At 37.7% G+C, this 22351-nt stretch overlaps 1 protein-coding gene across 4 annotated transcripts in view; it reads left to right on the forward strand.

Annotated features, from left to right (window-relative positions):
* FCHSD2 (FCH and double SH3 domains 2) overlaps positions 1-22351 on the forward strand; it is a 456625-nt gene that overhangs the window by 209494 nt on the left and 224780 nt on the right. For all 4 annotated transcript variants that reach the window (XM_077113662.1, XM_077113660.1, XM_077113661.1 and 1 more), the window contains one exon: positions 866-942. In XM_077113662.1, the coding sequence (XP_076969777.1) occupies positions 866-942 (77 nt within the window). The remainder of the gene's footprint in view (positions 1-865; positions 943-22351) is intronic.

The raw sequence follows: 22351 nt of genomic DNA on the forward strand, positions 1-22351 counted from the left end.
TTATTTACTTTTACTTTTAAAGTAGTACATATGGACATGAGTATTGCAAAGTTTATGACTTCTATGTCATTACATTGTGTTCTGTTATTGTCTTAGGGGATTCTATATGTTCCCATTTAATAGTTATATATTCTGAACGAATAGTTTAACCTCATTTCCCAATAAAATGGTCTCTTCTCTTTAAATCCCCACATCCACCCTATTTATTACAAAAAAAGTATTCTGTTTTGTCCAGATTGATATTATATGAATGAGTGTTTTTCTTTGTAAAATTAATTTTTTCACATGAAGTTATTTGTGCCATGATGTATAAAGGAGGGGGGGGAGAACCACCCTTAAAATCGATCTTGAAAATTACTAATATGGAGCAGTACTAAGGTTTGTTCATCAGTTTTACAACCAGTATATATCTGCTCTAGGTTGAATGTGTGCATTTATTTTTGCTGGTATATGAGAGTTTAACTGCTGGGATTTAGAAATGTAGTACATCACAAAGCAGATTATCTACAGTGGAAAAATTGCTTTGTCAAACTGTGGCAGATATGTCAGGGCTCTGTGGAGGTGTTCCTTGTGGAGGTGTTCCATGTGGCATGCCAGAGGCAGTTTAATGTCTGGTGAGATAATTTGTTGACGTGAAAAGCAAATCAATTAAGTTTCAATTTTCTCATCCTTTTCTAAAAATGGAAACAAGAACTGTGACAATAGTGAAACAAGGTTTAGACTTCTACCATTATCATTGATTTTTTTACTGTTGAACCAGTTTCTAATTTTAGAGAGATAGGATTTTCTAAATAATGTATTTTAAGGAAATGACTTCCTTTATGACATAGTACTTATTTTAGAAAATATGTTATGTTTTTAACAGGGTATCCAGAAGTTGGCTAGTCAATACCTAAAAAGAGATTGGCCTGGAGTAAAAGCTGATGATCGGAATGGTTACAGGTAACTTAATAAGTATTTCTGGTCCCTGTTTAAAAAATGGTTAACTCAGAGCTATGACGTAAAGCCCAGTTTTTTAAAAAATTGCTTTCTTTTAGTGTTTTCAGACATAATTTCAAAATTATAAAAAAAGTTTTTACATCCCATAAAACAAAACCTACATTAAGATAGATCATTTTCATGTCTTAAGCAAAGGTCATATATTTTTAATTAATTAACACCCACATATGTAATTTAAAGAAGTTAGGTGAAATGGGATGCAAATTGTTTCCTCAGTGACCTGCAGATGAAACATATTGTTGCGACAAATATGATGCAAGGTTGTTGTGTTCTGTCATGACTGATCATTGATTCTTTACTTGGGAAACAAATTCTAAATTTGGCATGCTGGGATTTTGTCAGCACAGGGGAAAGAAGTTTCTAAGAATATAGTTTAAGAAAAGAGCTTACCTTATTTTGTAATAAATAAATACAATACTTATTTATTTGTTTGTTTTTTAAGTAGATAAATCCCTTAAAGTTCATTTGAAAATTGATTTGATGTATCTATAAAAATGTTACATTTTAAGGGAAAAAATATGCAAAGAAAGTAGAAATCATGGCAAATCCTATAAGCTATTGTAATTGCTAGAGGGTTACAAAGTGGGTTACAGAACAGCACTTACAGTATGATCCCAGTTCAGTAACACTTTACATATATGTGTGTATTATTTTTTGTATATATGTTTGTGTGTGTGTGTGTGTGTATATATATATAAAATGTTACATATATATAAAATGTTTTATATATATATAAAATGCATAAAAATGTCTAGAAAGATGTAAACCAAAATGTTAATAGTGGTTACAATATTTATTTTTGAAGAAAAAAAAAAGAAATCCCAGACAAAAGAGACAAGTAAGAGCAAAACCTTGAGGTTAAAATGAGTAAGGGTGGATTATAGTTTTATTATCGATTTCCTCATTGGTAGTTATTTAGGCTATGACTACCACAAGTAATACTGCAATGAATAACCTATGTGTGCACATAAATATGTCTTTGTATACTGTGAAAGTATATAGGGTAAATTTCTGGAGGGGAATTGCTAGGTCAAAAGGTATATACATTTAAAATGCTGATATTGTCAAAGTGTCTTCCATAATTTATCAATATATTTTACATTTCTTCTAACCTTATTTGAAATATCCTATTTCTTTTTAGTTTTACCAACAGTGCATGTTACTAGTTTTTAAAATTTTTTTAATGCCAATCTGATGATATGTGCTCCATTTAGTTAAACCATCTCCACCAATCTAGTAACTAGACTTCTATAACTCTACTTTCTCTTGTACCCTTTTTTTAAAATTCTTTGAGGGTAGGGTCTCAGTCCTTTTTTATGTAAATGTTTCTTACAGTTCTTTCAGCCCTCCAGTGACCCTTCTCTAAAAGAGTCTTATCCATGTTCCTGTTTTTAAATATTGCCTGTCAGCTGGTAGCAATCATATATTTTTATTAACTCTTGAGTAACCAATAGTTAGCTGCCACCAACTTTGACTTCCTTATAGATAGCATCTTCTTTTATCAGGAAGGTTAAAGTAGTTGCTTCTCTGCCTCTGATCCCTCCCTTTCATAATTTAATTTGCAACAATGCCACCAGCTATTTTTATGTTTTTGTAAAATAAACCTACTGTTACTCTCCTCCTTCAAAGTCTTTCTCTTTGCCAATAGGATGAAATTTAAATTCCTTTTTATGACATTCAAAGCCATGAATATACCTGGCCCTAAATTATGTTTCTGTCATCATCTCTAGACATTTTTCCTTCTTTCATTCTTGGTTCCCCAACCCTTGGGCACCTCAAGTTGTAATTGTATTGCATTTATTATCATACCTCAACTAAACTGGAATCAATCTTCCTTCCTACCTTTCTTCATTTTCTTAAAATCAGGATGTTCTTCCTTCCTACTAGCAAGAAAAATAATAAATGAATACTCATTTATTTAAAAACTATATTCTCCCTTTGTTATCAGTCACTGTATAAATTAATGTTTGATTATGAACTTATCACACTTTCTGGAGTCTTTTTGAAGTGTGGTAATATTAGGATACTGTATTTCTAGGCTTAAGGAAGAGCTGTGGTTTTGCGTATAGGTTTTTTTACTTTGAGATAAAATAATTTTAGTTTCACATACAGTTTTTATAAATAATACAGAGAGAGCTTTTATACTATTTACCTAGTTTACCCCAATGGTAACATCTTGTATAAATGCAGTACAATATCACAGATAAGAAATTGATATTGATATAATCCACCAATCTTGTTTTAGACTTCACCAGTTTTTCAGATTTCACCAGTTTTACATTTTACTCTTTTATGCGTGTGTGTGTGTGTGTTAAGTTCTAGGTATAGTGTAGATTTATGTGACCATACCACATAAAATATAAATTTGTTGGTTTGGTTTTAATGAAAAATTTGTCCTGGCACTTTTCTCTGAGACTCTGTTTTCCAATGTGGTAGCCATATGAGAAATAGTTCACAGCATGATTTCAGTGATATGTGGATGAACATTTTTTATATTTTATTAGATTTGACTTAATATTATAGCAAGTTGATTTGTTTTTCTTAGAGTGGTAATATGAAGTTATTAAGTACATATAAAAGGTCAGTTTAACAAAAAAAGTACAAGGGGTGTGAGACAAAAAATGTAGATTTTACAAAGGACTTTGAAGTACACAAACCTAGGTATTCTTTTATCACCTTTTTTGTGATAAAAGAAAGTAAAGAGACACTTTTTTGTCTTTAGCTTTGTTATTGAGACCAAGTGGAGACTTATGTCAGCAGAAGAGCAGAGGTTTGAGAGCCAGGTAAATCTGGTTTTGAATCTAGTCTCTGTCATTCCCTTCTTTCCTCCTTCCAGTAAACATATATCAAGTGCCTACTGTGCCAGACTCAAGGTACTAGGGATACAACATTGAATAAAACAAAACTTCTGTCAAATGGAATTTACATTCTAGTGAAGAAAGACAAACAATAAACAGATGAGTAATTAAATATATATGCCAATTGGTAATATGTGTTAAGACGTGTAAGAAGAGTAAGGAGAATACAGGGTTGTAAGTGTTGGTAGCACTGCTGTCACTCTGCTATGTAGAGCATAAACTTGAGGGAGACAATGGCAGAAGCAGAAAGATCAGTTAGGAAGCTCATACAATAATCCAGACACAAGATGATGATTGTGGTAACAGTGGAAGGGATAGGTAGTAATCAGATTCCATATATAATCTGAAAGTCTAGTGATTAGTCAGGATTTCTTGATGGATCAGATGTGAGAGGAAAAGGAGAAATCAGTGATGACTCCAGGATTGTTGGCTTCAGCAGCTAAAAGGTTGGAGTAGCTGTCGACAAGATGGAACAGATTACCAGAAAAGATTGTAGGGAAATCAAAACTTGGTTTTCGTCATGTTAGGTTTAAGATGGTGCCCATTAAGTATCCAAGTTGGAGATATTGAGTAGGCAGTTGGGGTCAGGGAAGATACCTGTGCTAGAATTATAAATTCAGAAATAGTCAGCATCTTGAAAGTATTTAAAGCCATGAGATTGGATAAATTTATCTGAAGAGTGAGCATAGTTAAAAGAATAAGCCTGGGAACTGAGCTCTGGGGAACTCCAGCATTTACAGGGCAGTGAGGTAAGAAGGAACCAGCAAAGGAAACTAAGGAGTAGCAGTGAGGTAGGAGGAAAACAAAGAGAGTGATGGAATTTATTTTCAGTGAACAAATTTGATTTACAAAACAGAAGTTGAGTGAGGGAGAGAAGGAGGAAGGGATGGAGGGATATAGATAGAGAGCTATGTCCTGGAAGCCATGTAAAGAAACCATTTCAAGAAGGGAGAGGTGATAAACTCACCTTGATAAGCAGTTTTAGAAGAGTAGTGGATACTAAAGGCTGATCAATGGAATCATGAGAGACCAGGAGTCTAGAGAGAAAGTGGAAACAGTAATTTTTTAGACAGTTGTTTTAAGGAGCTTTGCTGTAAAAGGGAATAGACAGTGGAGATTGTGTATTTAGATGGGAGCTATGATGGTATGTTTACATACCTTTGAGAATGATACAGTAGAGTGGGAAAGGTTGATGTTGTAGGAGAAAGCATAACTACTGGGTTGATATTCTTGAGTGAGAAGTAATATAATGTAGTGTAAATGTGAAGATTTGGCCTTTGGAGTCCAGGCAGTTCATCCAAGTAATAAGGATGGAACAATGCATGGGTTCAGCTGTAGGAAGATTGATAGATGTGGTGGGAGTATGTGAATGTTGTCTTTGAATGACTTCTTCAGCAGCTGAGAGAGCAGTCATAGTAGAGGTTTGAGACGAGGGAAGATGTAAAATAGAAGAGTGGGAGAGTAAGTGGATTGAGGGGAAATAAAGTAAGATTATTGAGTAGCCTTAAGAGATTACTAAATTTTCCATGGCCTTCATCCAGTAACAACTTGGCAATCCTCCAGAAAGAATGCCTGAGGCTCTGGAGCCCCAGCAGAGCAGATATGTCAGGTAACTGAGCCTTATGCAGCTGCTGGACTGAATTTAGTTAAGAGACTTAGAAACCAGGGTTCTCTGTTCTCCTGGCACCCCAAAGACTCTTAGTACCTTAAAAAGCTTCAAAGAGAGAAATCGTTTCTAGTTCCATGTCTGGACATATGATTGGGAGAGTGAGTTCTAAGGGTAAAAGTGAATTGGGAGGTAAACATAGTGGTTTGAGTTCTCTTGACCTATGCATGGGTCAAGCTTCCAGAATGATCCCCTTTGCTCTAACCTCTACATCTTTCTGTTTTCTGGGTACCGTGCTGTACAGGCCTGACCTAAATTTGTCTGTTGAGAATATTCCTAGAAAATGAGTAATCTAACAAATAATTGGTATTTAATGAAATTAAGTAGGCCTGTTCAAGTGGTAGCCAGTGTATTATCTACGTATAGTAAGAGTTTAATGCTTGTTTAATTGTTAATCAGTGTGTTAACCATTAAATGACTGTTTAATTGTTAGCTGGTATGTTTGGTCTAATTATAATTGGTGTTACTTAAATATAATAAGTGTTAAGTGTCTGTTTGAATTTGTTAGTTGGTATGTTCTTGCATTTGTATTGGTCAAATGTTCCTAATTGGTTACTGATTATGGAAATTCTTTAATAAGGGAATCTTTGGGCTGTACTGAAAATTGGAAAGATTTTAGTTATGAGTCTAAAAAGGGGGGGCACATTATTTCTGTAACATAATGATTTAAAATGAAAATACTATCATTACAGTTGAAATTAAAGATATTATAGTTAAAATTGTTCTGCATAATAGGATGAAATAATATATTCAGTCCTTTATTTGTCCCTCTCAAAAGTATTTCTGTGTTTCTGTTTCTTGTGTAACTAACTTTCTATTTCTCTCTCTCTGCCTGTTCAATATATATTCTGTCTCTCTCTGCCTGTTCAATATATATTCAATATATATTACTACCTCAGGGTAGTAATAACAAAGTTACAAAAATTCTTTTAAAGGCTCTGTTGGAATTGCTTAAAAATAGTCAGTTTTATATAAATTCTATATAAATTGGTACTTCTGAAGTAAAAATGAGTTAAGAGAAATATCTGTCTGAACAGCAAAATTCAAAACCTTAGTTTTGTAATATTGTAAACAAACCTGGACGTTAGAAAGAAACCACCCCTGGAATTTCCCTAACGTAGCAGGAAACTGCCAAAGGGCTGCCTCTGGAAAGGGCAAAGGCCTTTTCCAATAGTTCTGGTCAAAGCTTTAGTAAAGTAAATCTAATAATTGGAAGTAGTTAAAGAAGGGCATATGAACTCTATTCCACGGCCCTCCTCTAAGACATTCAACAAACCAGACTTCATTCTGCCCTGATGTCTAATGACATCCAATACCACCTAAAACAGTTGGAGGGGAGGGCTAGGCACAGAAAGATATGATGTGGTGTGGCTTAGAATAGGCTATGTTTATTATTTTCTCCAATAATAAATTTGCAATGGTAACTGTAGTAATCAGATCATTTAAAATATATAAATAGTCTTGGAATAGGAATAACAGAATAAAATCTAGTTAACAAGTTTCAGTAAGTAAATGAAAGATCTTTGAGAGAAATGGAAAAGTTTTCCTGGATTTGGGCTTGGAACAAATTAAACAATTGCAGTATATTTTCCAGTTATTCAGTGTACTTCTTAAACTGTTTGTGTTGTAAGATTTATAAACACAGAGTTTTTTTCAAACTCTTATAAAAGGAATTTTATGATAAATTTTGAGTTGAACAAATGTGATTTTATTCTGCTTGTCTATGTTCTCCCTAAATTTATACAAACTTACTGATAAAATAAGCTAGTATTAATCTCAAAATTGCTCTTAAAATGGCTCAAGACAGGTTAGATTACATAAACTGAGAAATGTACCTGGTAAATGATGACACTTATAAAATATAATAAAATAAGAATATGCTAATACTTCAAACATATTCTATTTAAGGAATCAGTTAAGTTTAGTAAAAAATATAAATGAAATTTTTAATAACCTTGATTACCTGGATTTCAGAGACTGGCTTTTGGTTACTAGGCCATTTGTTACCTCAGTATGTAGAAGAATGTGAATTTTTAGTGGCTTTGTTAATGTCAATCAGCTTTGTTTTGTTTGTTTTCTTTACTAAATGCTCTCATAAATAGAAAACACCTAATTCTTAATTTCATCCAGGTTTTTTCCTAGTTAGAATATACATGTACTAAGGCATAGTATAAGACAGTGGTGATGAAGGAATAAAAATACTGGAAAAATTGAAAGGCATATAGAGAAAGAATGACCTAAGACCTCATAGAAGAGATGACGCTTATAAGACCTTTCAATAAGAAAGTAGTATTTAAATAAATAGAACTCTGAAGTACATTTTTTAGAAGCCATAACTTAATTTTGTAAATTAACATATTCCTAGTATTATTTAGCACTTGGAAATAATGTTGTGGAAAACATCAGGGTTTTTTTTTTTCTAGATATAAATCCCTTAAATGTAAAAAAAACTGATTATATTTCAAACTTCGGACTTTTCTGACCTTTGAAGATAGTGCTGAATTGGACTGAGAGATTTTAGGCATATTACAAAGTAATCATTTCTGTGTTCAGTGTAAAAAGGATGTAATGCCTGGGCTGTGTTTCAAACCCAAACATAAATTTCTTTTCATCCATTATTTTATAGTATCTTTGTTCTTCTCCCGTTATGAATACTGTTATTGGAAGAAAATATGCAGGTTCAAAAGGCCTTGTGAATTTATTATCAAATTTATTTCTGATTGTGTGCAGTCTGGATGAATTAAAACCTTAGTGAAATGGATATGGAAGGTGGTAGAAAGTTTAGGGAATGAATTTTGTTTGTAATAGTCATTGTTGAGTTTAAGCCCTGAATAGATTCAGAAAGTAGTAGAGTTGGAGGAGGTAAATTTTGTTTCTTATAGTCATTGTTGACTATAAGCCTGAATGGATGAGTTGTAAAAATGAGTTGATGAAAGTGAATTCTATCTGTATAGTGAGTACTGACCAAAATTTAATGTTTGTTTATCATATATTTCAAAAAAGAAAGCTTTTGTGTCAAGCCAGGTATTCATACAAAACTGAAGTTTAGTTTTTTCCCTGTTAAAATGACATGATTGTTAAGTTTGCAGTTTAATATGTTTTTTTTAAGTTACTGTTAATCATCTAAGTAGTCCATCTAGAAAACAAAGATTTTACATCAGAATAATATCCTTGTTAATGTTTATGTTGGCCTTATAATCCTTTATTTCAGAGGACAAGTCTTCTGTTAAGGGAAAAGCTGTTACAAATTATTTTTTTGCCTTGTATAAGTAAGTTGCTAAAATAGTTTAACATACTACATAGGGGGTGTTTGGAAAGTATTAACCAGTAACTATCCTGTTACTGGTTAAGTTCATATAGGTAAAACAATATTATTTATATATTTAGAGAGTATATGAAATTCCTAAAAAATTTGACAGTGTTCTCGCTATCCATGTTATTTCCTGATATTGATCTATAAGATGTTAAAAAATGGTATGGTGTTGTTCTAATTTGTAGGCTGCCAGCATGCGATATACCAGGAACAGAGCAGCTGTTCAAATTCCCGTTGTTCAAATTCAACGGGAATTTATTAAGTTGAAAGTTTATGGCTCTAAGGCTGTGAAAATATCCAATTTAAAACAAGCCTATAGAAATGTCCAATTTAAATCATCTGGGGTAAAGATACCTTGGTTCAAGAAGGCTGATGATGTTCAGGGTTTCTGTCTCAACTGGAAAGACACATGGTGAACTTGGTAACATCTGCTAGCTTTCTCTCCAGGCTTCTTGTTTCATGAAGCTCCCAGGGGTTGTTTTCTTTCATCAAAGGTGTCTGGCTGGGTGAGCTCTCGTGGCTCATTCCAAAATGGTTCCCTCTTAAAGGGCTCCAGTAAGCAGCCCTACGTTGAATGCATGGAGACACATTGCCATTAGATAAAAAGCATCTAATCAAAAGTTACCACCCACAACTGGTAGGTCACATCTCCATGGAAATGATCAAAAAGCTCCCACCGAGCAACACTGAATAAAATTGAAGAACTTGGCTTTTCTGGGATACAGCAGATTCAAACCAGCACAGGTGTTGTTAGTCATGGTTTTAGTTATTCTTTAAAAAAAAGCAAAAAACAAACCTACATATCATAGAAACAGCCAAATTATCAAATTACATGGCTTTGCTTTAATACTTCTCTGAAAGTATATGTGGTCAGCTATATGTCAGAGTTTCTTCTGTAACACAGAAAGACTTTAAAATAAAGGCAAGACAAATATATAAAATTATATTTTATCTGTTACTTAACATAACTCTGGTATATGTGTGAAAGTGAAACAGAACAAAACCTCCACTATGATTTGTTAATATCAAAGAACTAATTTTTTATTTCTGAAAGTAGCTTCATTTAAAAATGCTCATAAAAATTAGAGTTCGGAAGGGGACGCGGCTCCCACCGGAGTGGAGTGCCAGGCCGCCGGCGGCGGCGGCAGGAAAGAGCGGCCCCAGGCAGCCTTGGAGCAGCGCTCCGGAGCGCTGAGCGGCCACGGGAGTCGCTCAAGAAGGTCCAATCCAGGTGCAGCAGCAAGCAGTATTCTCAGAGCCGCGGCTCTCCAACCACCACCGTGCCCTCTTCCGCCTTCACCGGCTCCTCCGCCACCGTCCTCGACAGCCTTGCCATCCTCACCTTTCCTCCCCCAGAACAGCTACTAGGGGAGTAGAAACGATACAGAACAGCTCCCAGAGCCATGACAGAGATCAAAAAGACAGCGTACCCCATCCTGGAACGGCTGACTGGCTGGGAGAACCCGCTCCGGTGAGATTGCCAAGGGGTGCGAACTTCCCCAGGTGGGGCGGCAAGCGGCCGGAGTCCCTCCCTTCCTCCTTCCTGGGCCAGCTGGCAGAATTGGGCAGGTGGTCCCCTCAAGCTGCGGTGGCTGGCGCCCCCACCATGCACGGCCCTCCGGACCAACTGAGAGAATTGGATTGGAAATCCCCAGGCCGCGGAGAACGGTGACCGGGGGGGGTCCCTTCCAAACACGTGACTCCCCAGTCCGGCTGGGAACGGTGCACTCTCCCGGGCCGCGGCGGCTGGCGCCCTCCCACCACGCTTGGCGCCCCGGGCCGACTAGGAGATTCGGACGGGCGCTCCCCCGGGCTGCGGCGGCCGGCGACCCTCACCGCATTCCGATCCCCGGGCCAACTGGCACTCTTCCAAGCCGCTTCGGCTGGCGAACCTCCCCCAGGGCAAGAGTTTTCCAAAGTTAAAGGACCCACAGCACCTTTTACTGGTGGGACCCGCAGACAAACATGTGCCACGAGCGCCACCTACTGGGCAGGATAAGAAAAACAGAACACAGAGATTTCACAGAAGAATCTTTCAACCTGTTCGGTCCAACACCCAGGGAAATCTGACTAAATGCCCAGACGCCAGCAGAAGATAACGGATCATGCTCAGAAAATTGAAAATATGTCCCAGTCAAAAGAAAAAACCAATAGTTCAGATGAGATACAGGAGGTGAGACAACTAATGCTGAATATACGAACAGAAATGGAAAACTCTTCAAAAACCAAATCGATAAATTGAGGGAGGACATGAAGAAGACATGGGCTGAACAAAAAGAAGAAATAGAAAATCTGAAAAAACAAATCACAGAACTTATGGAAGTGAAGGATAAAGTAGAAAAGATGGAAAAAACAATGGATACCTACAATGATAGATTTAAAGAGACCGAAGATAGAATTATTGATTCGGAGGATGGAACATCTGAATTCCAAAAAGAAACAGAAACTATAGGGAAAAGAATGGAAAAATTTGAACAGGGTATCAGGGAACTCAAGGACAATATGAACCGCACAAATATACGTGTTGTGGGTGTCCCAGAAGGAGAAGAGAAGGGAAAAGGAGGAGAAAAACTAATGGAAGAAATTATCACTGAGAATTTCCCAACTCTTATGAAAGACGTAAAATTACAGATCCAAGAAGTGCAGTGCACCCCAAAGAGATTAGACCCAAATAGGCGTTCTCCAAGACACTTACTAGTTAGAATGTCAGAGGTCAAAGAGAAAGAAAGGATCTTGAAAGCAGCAAGAGAAAAACAATCCATCACATACAAGGGAAACCCAATAAGACTATGTGTAGAATTCTCAGCAGAAACCATGGAAGCTAGAAGACAGTGGGATGATATATTTAAATTACTAAAAGAGAAAAACTGCCAACCAAGACTCCTATATCCAGCAAAATTGTCCTTCAAAAATGAGGGAGAAATTAAAACATTCTCAGACAAAAAGTCACTGAGAGAATTTGTGACCAAGAGACCAGCTCTGCAAGAAATACTAAAGGGAGCACGAGAGTCAGACACGAAAAGACAGAAGAGAGAACATTATGCTGAGTGAGTCTAGCCAAAAACTAAAGGACAAATACTGTGTGGTCCCACTGATGTGAACCAACATTCGAGAATAAACTTGGAATATGTCATTGGTAACAGAATCCAGCAGGAGTTAGAAACAGGGTAAGATAATGGGTAATTGGAGCTGAAGGGATACAGACTGTGCAACAGGACTAGATACAAAAACTCAAAAATGGACAGCACAATAATACCTAATTGTAAAGTAATCATGTTAAAACACTGAATGAAGCTGCATCTGAGCTATAGGTTTTTTTTGTTGTTGTTTGTTTGTTTTTACTATTATTACTTTTATTTTTTTCTCTATATTAACATTCTATATCTTTTTTTAAAATTTTTTTATTAATCAAAAAAAAGAAAAGAAATTAACACAACATTTAGAAATCATTCCATTCTACAAATGCACTCAGCAATTCTTAGTATCACCACATAGATGCATGATCATCATTTCTTAGTACATTTGCATCGACCCAGGAAAAGAACTAGCAAAACAGCAGAAAAAGATATAGAATGTTAATATAGAGAAGAGAATTAAAATAATAATACTAATAATATATATATATAAAAAGGAAAAAGAAAAAAAACAAAAACAAAAGATACAAACACACAAACAAACAAACAAAAAACCATATTTCAGGTGCAGCTTCATTCCGTGTTCCAACATAGTTACATTACACTTAGGTATTATTGTGCTGTCCATTTTTGAGTTTTTGTATCTAGTCCTGTTGCACAGTCTGTATCCCTTCAGCTCCAATTACCCATTACCTTACCCTGTTTCTAACTCCTGCTGGTCTCTGTTACCAATGATATATTCCAAGCTGATTCTCGAATGTCGGTTCACATCAGTGGGACCTTACAGTATTTGTCCTTTAGTTTTAGGCTAGACTCACTCAGCATAATGTTCTCTAGGTCCATCCATGTTATTACATGCTTCATAAGTTTAGTCTGTCTTAAAGCTGCATAATATTCCATCATAGGTATACGCCACAGTTTGTTTAGCCACTCATCTGTTGATGAACATTTTGGCTGTTTCCATCTCTTGCAATTATAGATAATGCTGCTATAAACACTGGTGTGCAAATGTCCGTCTGTGTCTTTGCCCTTAAGTCCTTTGAGTAGATACCTAGCAGTGGTATTGCTGGGTCGTAATCCATTCTGCCATTCTATGTCTTTTGATTGGGAAATTCAGTCCATTAACTTTTAGTATTATTACTGTTTGGATAATATTTTCCTCTACCATTTTGGCTTTTGTATTATATATATCATATCTGATTTTCCTTCTTTCTACACTTTACTCCATACCTCTCTCTTCTGTCTTTTCGTATCTGACTCTCGTGCTCCCTTTAGTATTTCTTGCAGAGCTGGTCTCTTGGTCACAAATTCTCTCAGTGAATTTTTGTCTATAAATGTTTTAATTTCTCCTTCATTTTTGAAGGACAATTTTGCTGGATATAGGAGTCTTGGTTGGCAGCTTTTCTCTTTTAGTAATTTAAATATATCATCCCACTGTCTTCTAGCTTCCATGGTTTCTGCTGAGAATTCTACACATAGTCTTATTGGGTTTCCCTTGTATGTGATGGATTGTTTTTCTCTTGCTGCTTTCAAGATCCTCTCTTTCTCTTTAACCTCTGACATTCTAACTAGTAAGTGTCTTGGAGAACGCCTATTTGGGTCTATTCTCTTTGTGGTGCGCTGCACTTCTTGGATCTGCAAATTTAGGTCTTTCATAAGAGTTGGGAAATTTTCAGTGATAATTTCTTCCATTAGTTTTGCTCCTCCTTTTCCCTTCTCTTCTCCTTCTGGGACACCCACAACACGTATATTTGTGCGCTTCATATTGTCATTCAGTTCCCTGATCCCCTGCTCAAGTTTTTCCATTCTTTTCCCTATAGTTTCTGTTTCTTTTTGGAATTCAGATGTTCCATCCTCCAGTTCACTAATTGTAGCTTCTGTCTCTTTAGATCTACCATTGTAGGTATCCATTGTTTTTTCCATTTTTTCTTCTTTGTCCTTCACTCCCATAAGTTCTGTGATTTGTTTTTTCAGTTTTTCTATTTCTTCTTTTTGTTCAGCCCATGTCCTCTTCATGTCCTCCCTCAATTTATTGATTTGGTTTTTGAAGAGTTTTTCCATTTCTGTTCGTATATTCAGCATTAGTTGTCTCAGCTCCTGTATCTCATTTGAACTATTGGTTTGTTCCTTTGACTGGGCCATACCTTCAATTTTCCGAGCGTCATCCATTATTTTCTGTTGGTGTCTGGGCATTTGATCAGATTTCCCTGGGTGTGGGACCCAGCTGGTTGAAAGCTTTTTCTGTGAAATATCTGGGCTCTGTTTTTCTTTTCCTGCCCAGTAGGTGGCGCTCGTGGCGCTCGTCTGTCTGCACGGCAGTCGGCCCGGGAAACCGCTCGTGGAGGCGGGGGTTGCTGGCCGCCGCGGCTTGGGAGAGTGCCGGTCCTAATTGCCCAGCTGGCCCGAAATGCCAAGCGTGACGGGAGGGCCCCGCTATCCAACGTTCCCAGTCAGACCGGGGAGCCACGTGCGTGGAGGGGACCCCAGTTGCCAGCCGCCCCGGCCGGGAAAACGCGCGCCCCTCGGGTATCTCACTGCAGCAGATTCTCCCTGCCCGTCAGCTGTTCCAGAATGGGGTACGCTTTCTTTTTGGTCTCTGTCGTGACTCCGGGAGCTGTTTCATATTGTTTCTGTTTCTTTAGTTGCTTTTCTGGAGGAGGAACTAAGACCCGCGCGTCTTACTAAGCCGCCATCTTCTCCGGAAGTCTCTATATCTTTTTCTGTTGTGTTGCTAGTTCTTCTAAACCGATCCAAATGTACTAAGAAACAATGATCATGCATCTATGTGATGATGTTAAGAATTACTGATTGCAGGGGATCCAAGATGGCGTCTTAGTAAGGTACATGCGTCTTAGTTCCTCCGACTCCAAATCAACTAATAGGTGAACAGAAACAGTACAGAACAGCTCCCGGGGCTACAGTAGGGAATGGACACACAGCGTAACCCAGTCTGGGCTGGTTAGTCTGACTGCAAAACTCGGCTGCGGTGAGTGAGATCCCCGAGCGGCGGGCGATTTCCTGAGCAGCCGCAGCTGCAGCGGTCTGAGCTAATCCGTCCCTCCTTCCCGGGCTGGCTGAGGGACGCGGAGAGACAAGCTTCCCAGCCAAGGCGGCCGGCGCCACACTTTTGCGGGCGGCTTCGAGTCTCGGCTTCGAGTCCGCGACTACGAGTCCCGGATCAGAGGGCTATCCAAAGTCTGGGCTGGCAAGTCTAACTGCGAGACTTGGCTGCGGCGAGACCCCCGAGCGGCTGCAGCTGCGGCGGTCCGAGCTAATCCCTCCCTCCTTCCCGGGCTGGCTGAGAGACTCAGAGAGACAAGCTTCCCAGCCAAGGCGGCTGGCGCCACACTTTTGCGGGCGGCTTCGAGTCTCGGCTTCGAGTCCGCAGCTACGAGTCTCGGATCAGAGGGCTATCCAAAGTCTGGGCTGGCAAGTATGACTGCGACTCTTGGCTGCGGCGAGACCCCCGAGCAGCGCGCGATTTGCCGAGCAGCCGCAGCTGCGGCGGTCCGAGCTAATCCCTCCCTCCTTCCCGGGCCGGCTGAGAGTATCGGAGAAGCAAGTTTCCCAAGCCGAGGCTGGCGGCGCCCTTCTTTTGCGGGCGGCTTCGAGTCTCGGCTTTGAGTCCGCGGCTACGAATCTCAGATCAGAGGGCTATCCAAAGTCTGGGCTGGCTAGACTGACTACGAGACTTGGCTGCGGTGAGACCCCCGAGCGGCGTGCGATTTCCCGATCAGCGGCAGCTGCGGTGGTCCGAGCTACTCCCTCCCTCCTTTCCGGGCCGGCTGAGAGTATTGGAGAAACAAGTTTCCCAAGCCGAGGCAGGCGGCACCCCTCTTTTGCGGGCAGCTTCGAGTCTCTGCTTCGAGTCCGCGGATACGAGTCTCGGATAGGAGGGCTATCCAAGCCGCGGTAGCCCCCCCCCACGGGAGGCTTCCTGGTCCGGTGGGGAATCCCCCAGGCCCGCTGCGGCCCGCAACCAGCCACAGGGTCCCCTCAAGCTGCGGCAGCTGACGCCCCCACCACGCGCGGCCCCTGAACCAACGGAGAGAATTGGATCCGAAATCCCCAGGCCACGGAGATCGGTGACTGGGGGAGACCCATTCCAAACACTTGAGACAAACGTGTGCCACGTGCGCCACGTACTGGGCAAGTTAAGAAAAACAGATCCCAGAGATTTCACAGAAAAATCTTACAACCTTGCTGGGTCCAACACCAAGAGAAATCTGAATAAATGCCCAGACGCCAGCAGCAGAAGATAACTGTCCACGCTCAAAAGATTGAGAATATGACTCAGTCAAAGGAACAAACCAATAGCTCAAATGAGACACAAGAGCTGAGACAACTAATGCTGAATATACGAACAGAAATGGAAAACCTCTTCAAAAATGAAATCGATAAATTGAGGGAGGACATGAAAAGGACATGGGCTGAACATAAAGAAGAAATAGAAAAACTGAAAAAACAAATCGCAAAACTTATGGAAGTGAAGGATAAAGTAGCAAACATAGAAAAAATAATGGATAGCTACAATGATAGATTTAAAGAGACAGAAGATAGAATTAGTGATTTGGAGGATGGAACATCTGAATTCCAAAAAGAAACAGAAACTATAGGGAAAAGAATGGAAAAATTTGAACAGGGTATCAGGGAACTCAAGGACAATATGAACCGCACAAATATACGTGTTGTGGGTGTCCCAGAAGGAGAAGAGAAGGGAAAAGGAGGAGAAAAACTAATGGAAGAAATTATCACTGAAAATTTCCCAACTCTTATGAAAGACCTAAAATTACAGATCCAAGAAGTGCAGCGCACCCCAAAGAGATTAGACCCAAATAGGCGTTCTCCAAGACACTTACTAGTTAGAACGTCAGAGGTCAAAGAGAAAGAGAAGATCTTGAAAGCAGCAAGAGAAAAACAATCCATTACATACAAGGGAAACCCAATAAGACTATGTGTAGATTTCTCAGCAGAAACCATGGAAGCTAGAAGACAGTGGGATGATATATTTAAAATACTAAAAGAGAAAAACTGCCAACCAAGACTCCTATATCCAGCAAAATTATCCTTCAAAAATGAGGGAGAAATTAAAACATTCTCAGACAAAAAGTCACTGAAAGAATTTGTGACCAAGAGACCAGCTCTGCAAGAAATACTAAAGGGAACACTAGAGTCAGATACAAAAAGACAGAAGAGAGAGATATGGAAAAGAGTGTAGAAAGAAGGAAAATCAGATATGATATATATAATACAAAAGGCAAAATGTTAGAGGAAAATATTATCCAAACAGTAATAACACTAAATGTCAATGGACTGAATTCCCCAATCAAAAGACATAGATTGGCAGAATGGATTAAAAAACAGGATCCTTCTATATGCTGTCTACAGGAAACACATCTTAGACCCAAAGATAAACATAGGTTGAAAGTGAAAGGTTGGGAAAAGATATTTCATGCAAATAACAACCAGAAAAGAGCAGGAGTGGCTATACTAATATCCAACAAATTAGACTTCAAATGTAAAACAGTTAAAAGAGACAAAGAAGGACACTAAATACTAATAAAAGGAACAATTAAGCAAGAAGACATAACAATCATAAATATTTACGCACCGAATCAGAATGCCCCAAAATACGTGAGGAATACACTGCAAACACTGAAAAGGGAAATAGACTCATATACCATAATAGTTGGAGACTTCAACTCACCACTCTCATCAATGGACAGAACATCTAGACAGAGGATCAACAAAGAAATAGAGAATCTGAATATTACTATAAATGAACTAGACTTAATAGACATTTATAGGACATTACATCCCACAACAGCAGGATACACCTTTTTCTCAAGTGCTCATGGATCATTCTCAAAGATAGACCATATGCTGGGTCACAAAGCAAGTCTTAACAAATTTAAAAAGATTGAAATCTTACACAACACTTTCTCGGACCATAAAGGAATGATGTTGGAAATCAATAATAGGCAGAGTGCCAGAAAATTCACAAATACGTGGAGGCTCAACAACATACTCCTAAACAACGAGTGGGTCAAAGAAGAAATTGCTAGAGAAATTAGCAAATACCTCGAGGTGAATGAAAATGAAAACACAACATATCAAAACTTATGGGACGCAGCAAAGGCAGTGCTAAGAGGGAAATTTATTGCTCTAAATGCCTATATCAGAAAAGAAGAAAAGGCAAAAATTCAGGAATTAGCTATCCATTTGGAAGAACTGGAGAAAGAACAGCAAGCTAACCCCAAAGCAAGCAAAAGGAAAGAAATAACAAAGATTAGAGCAGAAATAAATGAAATTGAAAACATGAAAACAATAGAGAAAATCAATAAGGCCAGAAGTTGGTTCTATGAGAAAATCAATAAGATTGATGGGCCCTTAGCAAGATTGACAAAAAGAAGAAGAGAGAGGATGCAAATAAATAAGATCAGAAATGGAAGAGGAGACATAACGACTGACCTCACAGAAATAAAGGAGGTAATAACAGGATACTATGAACAACTTTACGCTAATAAATACAACAATTTAGATGAAATGGACGGGTTCCTGGAAAGACATGAACAACCAACTTTGACTCAAGAAGACATAGATGACCTCAACAAACCAATCACAAGTAAAGAAATTGAATTAGGCATTCAAAAGCTTCCTAAAAAGAAAAGTCCAGGACCAGACGGCTTCACATGTGAATTCTATCAAACATTCCAGAAAGAATTAGTACCAACTCTCCTCAAACTCTTCAAAAAAATCGAAGTGGAGGGAAAACTACCTAATTCATTCTATGACGCCAACATTACCCTCATACCAAAACCAGGCAAAGATATTACAAGAAAAGAAAACTACAGGCCGATCTGTCTAATGAATATAGATGCAAAAATCCTCAATAAAATTCTAGCAAATCGTATCCAACAACACATTAAAAGAATTATACATCATGACCAAGTAGGATTCATCCCAGGTATGCAAGGATGGTTCAACATAAGAAAATCAATTAATGTAATACACCATATCAACAAATCAAAGCAGAAAAATCACATGATCATCTCAATTGATGCAGAGAAGGCATTTGACAAGATTCAACATCCTTTCCTGTTGAAAACACTTCAAAGGATAGGAATACAAGGGAACTTCCTTAAAATGATAGAGGGAATATATGAAAAACCCACAGCTAATATCATCCTTAATGGGGAAAAATTGAAAACGTTCCCCCTAAGATCAGGAACAAGACAAGGATGTCCACTATCACCACTATTATTCAACATTGTGTTGGAGGTTCTAGCCAGAGCAATTAGACAAGAAAAAGAAACACAAGGCATCAAAATTGGAAAGGAAGAAGTAAAACCATCACTGTTTGCAGATGATATGATAATATACGTCGAAAACCCGGAAAAATCCACAACAAAACTACTAGAGCTAATAAATGAGTACAGCAAAGTAGCAGGTTACAAGATCAACATTCAAAAATCTGTAGCATTTCTATACACTAGCAAGGAATAAGCGGAGGGGGAAATCAAGAAACGAATCCCATTTACAATTGCAACTAAAAGAATAAAATACCTAGGAATAAATTTAACTAAAGAGACAAAAAACTTATATAAAGAAAACTACAAAAAACTGCTAAAAGAAATCACAGAAGACCTAAACAGATGGAAGGGCATACCGTGTTCATGGATTGGAAGACTACATATAGTTAAGATGTCAATCCTACCTAAATTGATTTACAGATTCAATGCAATACCAATCAAAATCCCAACAACTTATTTTTCAGAAATAGAAAAACCAATAAGCAAATTTATCTGGAAGGGCAGGGTGCCCCGAATTGCTAAAAACATCTTGAGGAAAAAAAACGAAGCTGGAGGTCTTGCACTGCCTGACTTTAAGGCATAGTATGAAGCCACAGTGGTCAAAACAGCATGGTATTGGCATAAAGATAGATATATCGACCAATGGAATCGAATAGAGTGCTCAGATATAGACCCTCTCATCTATGGACATTTGATCTTTGATAAGGCAGTCAAGCCAACTCACCTGGGACAGAACAGTCTCTTCAATAAATGGTGCCTAGAGAACTGGATATCCATATGCAAAAGAATGAAAGAAGACCCATATCTCACACCCTACACAAAAGTTAACTCAAAATGGATCAAAGATCTAAACATTAGGTCTAAGACCATAGAACAGTTAGAGGAAAATGTAGGGAGATATCTTATGAATCTTACAATTGGAGGCGGTTGAATGGACCTTACACCTAAAGCAAGAGCACTGAAGAAGGAAATAAATAAATGGGAGCTCCTCAAAATTAAACACTTTTGTGCATCAAAGAACTTCATCAAGAAAGTAGAAAGACAGCCTACACAATGGGAATCAATATTTGGAAACGACATATCAGATAAAGGTCTAGTATCCAGAATTTATAATGGGATTGTTCAACTCAGCAACAAAAAGATAGCCAACCCAATTACAAAATGGGAAAAAGACTTGAATAGACACCTCTCAGAGGAGGAAATACAAATGGCCAAAAGACACATGAAGAGATGCTCAATGTCCCTGGCCATTAGAGAAATCCAAATCAAAACCACAATGAGATATCATCTCACACCCACCAGAGTGGCCATTATCAACAAAACAGAAAATGACAAGTGCTGGAGAGGATGCGGTGAAAGAGACACACTTATCCACTGTTGGTGGGAATGCCAAATGGTGCAACCACTGTGGAAGGCAGTTCGGCAGTTCCTCAAAAAGCTGAATATAGAATTGCCATACGACCCAGCAATACCATTGCTGGGAATCTACTCAAAGGAATTAAGGGCAAAAACTCAAACAGACATTTGCACACCAATGTTTATAGCAGCGTTATTTACAATTGCAAAGAGATGGAAACAGCCAAAATGTCCATCAACAGACGAGTGGCTAAACAAACTGTGGTATATACATACGATGGAATATTATGCAGCTTTAAGGCAGGATAAACTTATGAAGCATGTAATAACATGGATGGACCTAGAGAACATTATGCTGAGTGAGTCTAGCCAAAAACTAAAAGACAAATACTGTATGGTCCCAATGATGTGAATCGACACTCGAGAATAAACTTGTAATATGTCATTGGTAACAGAGTTCAGCAGGAGTTAGAAACAGGGTAAGATAATGGGTAATTGGAGCTGAAGGGATACAGACTGTGCAACAGGACTAGATACAAAAACTCAAAAATGGACAGCACAATAATACCTAATTTTAAAGTAATCATGTTAAAATACTGAACGAAGCTGCATCCGAGCGATAGGTTCTTGTTTTGTTTTGTTTTGTTTGTTTTGTTCTTATTATTATTACTTTTATTTTTTTTCTCTATATTAACATTCTATATTTTTTTCTGTTATACTGCTAGTTCTTCTAAACCGATGCAAATGTACTAAGAAACGATGATCATGCATCTATGTGATGATGTTAAGAATTACTGATTGCATATGTAGAATGGTATGATGTCTAAAAAAAAAAAATGGTCAGTACAATACTGCCTAATTGTAATGTAATTATGTTGGAACGCTGAATGAAGCTGCATCTGATCTATAGTTTTTTTTTGTTGTTTTTTTTCTTTCTCTTACATTTTTTTGTACTTTTTATTTTTATTTGTGTTTTCTCTGTGTTATCACTTTATTTCTTTTTCTGTTGTCGTGCTATTTCTTTCTCTAAATCGATGCATATGTACTGAGAAATGATGACCATACACGTATGTGATGATATTAAGAATTACTGATTGCATACGTAGAATGGATTGATTTCTAATGTTGTGTTAATTAATTTTTTTAATTAATAAAAAAAAATTTCAAAAAAAAATTAAATAAAATGAAAAAAAAAAAGAATTACTGATTGCATATGTAGAATGGTATGATTTCTAAATGTTGGGTTAATTTCTTTTTTTCCGTTAATTAATAAAAAAAATAAAAAATAAGAAATGAAAAAAAAGTAACAATAATGTAAATCCATTGAAGGAGTCTATCCAAAAGCAAAAAAAAAAAAAAAGCATGGGTGGAATATTTGACTCCTAATGTTTACGTCACAAACATTTTGTGAATATGAATTCCTTCCTTTACAGACAGTATATATTTGAGAATATACTGCCCTAAAACAAGAAAAAAAAATTAGAGTTTCGATAGTAAGCTTTAAGTGTTGTCTTTGAATTCTGAAATGCTTTGCTCCTTGTATAACTTAGTAGTGCCATGGAACTTAAACTACCTCTGTGACACCTGAGACTCAAGTTTAGTTCTCCAGCTCTGTAAGTCAGCATAAGTCCATACAACAACTGTTTAAAAAAAAAGCTGAAAGAGAACAAACTCTGATTTAAAATGTGATGAAAGAGATCTGGTTAAAACTA

The sequence above is a fragment of the Tamandua tetradactyla genome, chromosome 8 (assembly GCF_023851605.1).
Source record: "Tamandua tetradactyla isolate mTamTet1 chromosome 8, mTamTet1.pri, whole genome shotgun sequence".
NCBI lineage: Eukaryota > Metazoa > Chordata > Mammalia > Pilosa > Myrmecophagidae > Tamandua > Tamandua tetradactyla.